This window comes from Lactuca serriola, chromosome 6 (genome assembly GCF_051521515.1).
Source record: "Lactuca serriola cultivar US96UC23 chromosome 6, Lser_US96UC23_V15, whole genome shotgun sequence".
Classification (NCBI taxonomy): domain Eukaryota; kingdom Viridiplantae; phylum Streptophyta; class Magnoliopsida; order Asterales; family Asteraceae; genus Lactuca; species Lactuca serriola.
Genome location: NC_136413.1, coordinates 20,893,423 through 20,896,443, shown reverse-complemented (window position 1 = coordinate 20,896,443; position 3,021 = coordinate 20,893,423). Strand labels below are relative to the sequence as shown.

The window sequence follows — 3,021 nt, the reverse complement described above, 5'->3', positions numbered from 1 at the left end:
CAGAAACAATCATATTCTTGTCAAACCAACATAGAATGGATTTGAGTCGCGGTTCTAAAAAAAATATATGAAACCACAATATGGTTTACTGTCTGATAACTTTTCATTTATACTTAAAGGAATTAACATATAAGTGGAATAATTTCATATGTCATGAAACAGATAAGTGGAATAATTTCATATGTCATGAAACCATGTTTACGTAAACATGGTTGATGAATACATATGGTGCTATCAAGAACACTATTCTATTTCACTTCATTTTCATGCCTTTATTCCTTTTAAGGCATTATAAAATTATTCCATAAACGCTATTTAAAAGGCACCATGCTTTCTTCATTTCCTCACACCAAATTAAACTTCCTTTTAGCAGAACCTTGAGCTTAAAATTTATATTACAAAACGCAGACATTTTTATAATGGATGTGGTGACAAGAATGGTGTCGGAGAGGCCGGTGGTGATATTTAGCAGGAGTTCATGTTCAATGTCTCACACAATAAAGTCTCTCCTTTTTGAATTTGGAGTAAACCCGACGGTTTATGAGGTAGATGAGATCCCCAGAGGTCGGGAAATAGAGCAAGCACTTTTGAGGCTTGGACGCAACCCTATCATCCCTGCTGTGTTCATAGGAGGTGAGTTTGTTGGTGGTGCCAATGAAATTATTAGCCTTCACCTTCAACAATCTCTACAACCGCTTCTCAAAAATGCAGGAGCTCTATGGGTGTGACCAGCCCTCGACTAATCTGGTTGTAATAAATGCGCTTTAATTAGGTGCATATATACTGGTTGTTTAACCATATTAATTAAGTTGAGTTAACGATGAAGGCTTTTAGACACAGTTCCATATAATGTTATTTCGGTTTCCCTTTCTCCCTTTTAATTAACTGGTTTGGTTCATAAAATATCCTCAAACCAAACCGGATGAGCTATATATGTACATTTTTATTCAATGAAGCTACTTCAGAATACCAATATACTTACCACGCCTCATGAATAACACTATCTGTGATTGACATTCCTAGATAATTATTGAACTTAATGTATTCACTTATTGTTAAAAGAAATTAGTGAAGGCCTTTGCATAAAAAAGTGCATATACTCATAAAAAAGCTCAATAGAATACGTAAGGTAATGCAGAATGTGTTATTTCAATGAGTTCTTAACTTATTTTAGCTTCTGACCTTCTGTTAAGATACGTAGACGGAAGTACGTAAGATTGGAATTTAAAGTACGAGACTAGTTAATTTTGTTAACTGGTGACCTTTATGACTAGATCATATATATATATATATATATATAAAGAAACTAGTTTATAACCCGTGGAAACACGGTTATAAAATTAATTAAATTTTTATAGTAAAATTTAAAATTATTAATCAATTATTTTAAATAAATTATTAATTAAGAGATATTTTTATTAGTTATATGAAATTATAATCGTTGATTTAAATAAATATGTAAAATTAATTTTTAATATATATTAGACATTTTTTATTTGTGAATTAATGAAAACAATAATATAAAATTGAAAATTTAAATTTAAATTTAAAATAGAGAAAAAATATATTGACAAATAATATCACATTAATGAGGAGGTCTAATACATTTAAAATGGAGAAGTAATAGATTGACAAGTGGCAACACATTAATTAAGAGGTCTAATATGATTGACACATGACAAAACAACTACTCTTTTATTAATATAGGGATTAAATAATGCAATAAATAAATAAAAATATGAAAAGGAACGGTGCGAGTCTTTGGGAGATCTTGGATTGTCTAAACAAATTAAATTATGCCACTGCTTGCTTATTTTATTATTTTATAGAAATAGAACTGATATTGAAGAGAATTTATAACGACGAGGTATAATAGTCGAAACTAGATTATGACCCGCGTTAATCGCGGGGAACGCATAAATAAAATATAAATGTATATATAGATATTGCAGAATAATTATAAAAAAATCATGGTTATTGATATTATTGAAATGTGTATAAAATACAATGAGGTTGGTAAATATATATAGTCGTTAAAGGATCTCTTTACAAAGACAACATTTTTTGTTTTATTAGTTGAACGACATTCATCGCCACAAAGTACTTCCAAACCTTTTTTACTTATGACACCGGAAACAGCTACATATAGTTAACCATGCATAAAAACGGGTCTACGCAAGTATAATCCAACGTTTAACAATGTACTTTCAAAATACATTGTTATTTTATGTTTATATTGCGAAATAAAATTGTTTATTTTAAAAAAATAGCAATTTATTTATGTTTATTTGAAATGAACCACATAACCCCCTCCCCCACACACACATACAATATTAAATATAAAAAAAAAAACTCTAACACAGAAATATAGAAACATTTATGCTTGCTCGATTTAGATATTGCCCATGACTCATTGAAAATGTCAAAATACATAATTGACACACAACTTACTTGTTATTATGAGACGAATTAAACAATTTAAACAAATGATGATTTTTTATTTTTATTTTATAACAATGATAATATAATGGAAAAATGAATGCTTACTTCAAGACATTTGCCGAAGTTTGAGTAAGGTCTATGGTCTTAACTGCTGAGTATTCATATCTTTCACATATAGCTGTTAAATGGTTGTTCAAGATGAATTAAAAGTTCATTGCTATTTCTTGCCAATTTAGAAGTATGTTTCGACCACTTTTGCATCAGATAAAAAACATATAGGTTCTTTTAGTATTACTGCAATCCTACTTTCATATAAAATTACCTTTTTCGCATCAGAACAAACTCGGTGTTTTTAAGCATTATTATCATCCTATATTATACATTCTTGATAGTTTTTAAAAGTTCGTTGCAATTTCTCATTTTTTTTTGAAAGTTCATTGTTATTTCTTGTTGCTTTTAGAAATAAGTTTTAGACTTTTTTTTTTGTATCAAACCAAATTTGAAGGTTATTTTTTCATTATTACCATCGTATATGTTACATTTCATTTTTATTATTTGAATATATTTTTTGTAGTTCAA

At 28.6% G+C, this 3,021-nt stretch overlaps 1 protein-coding gene across 1 annotated transcript; it reads left to right on the top strand.

Moving 5' to 3' along the window:
- Positions 1-329: 329 nt before the first annotated feature.
- Positions 330-977, top strand: LOC145059028 (monothiol glutaredoxin-S2-like). The gene has a single exon (XM_079006893.1). The coding sequence runs from the start codon at positions 420-422 to the stop codon at positions 726-728; it is 309 nt and encodes a 102-aa protein (XP_078863019.1). The 5' UTR covers positions 330-419; the 3' UTR covers positions 729-977.
- Positions 978-3,021: the final 2,044 nt, after the last annotated feature.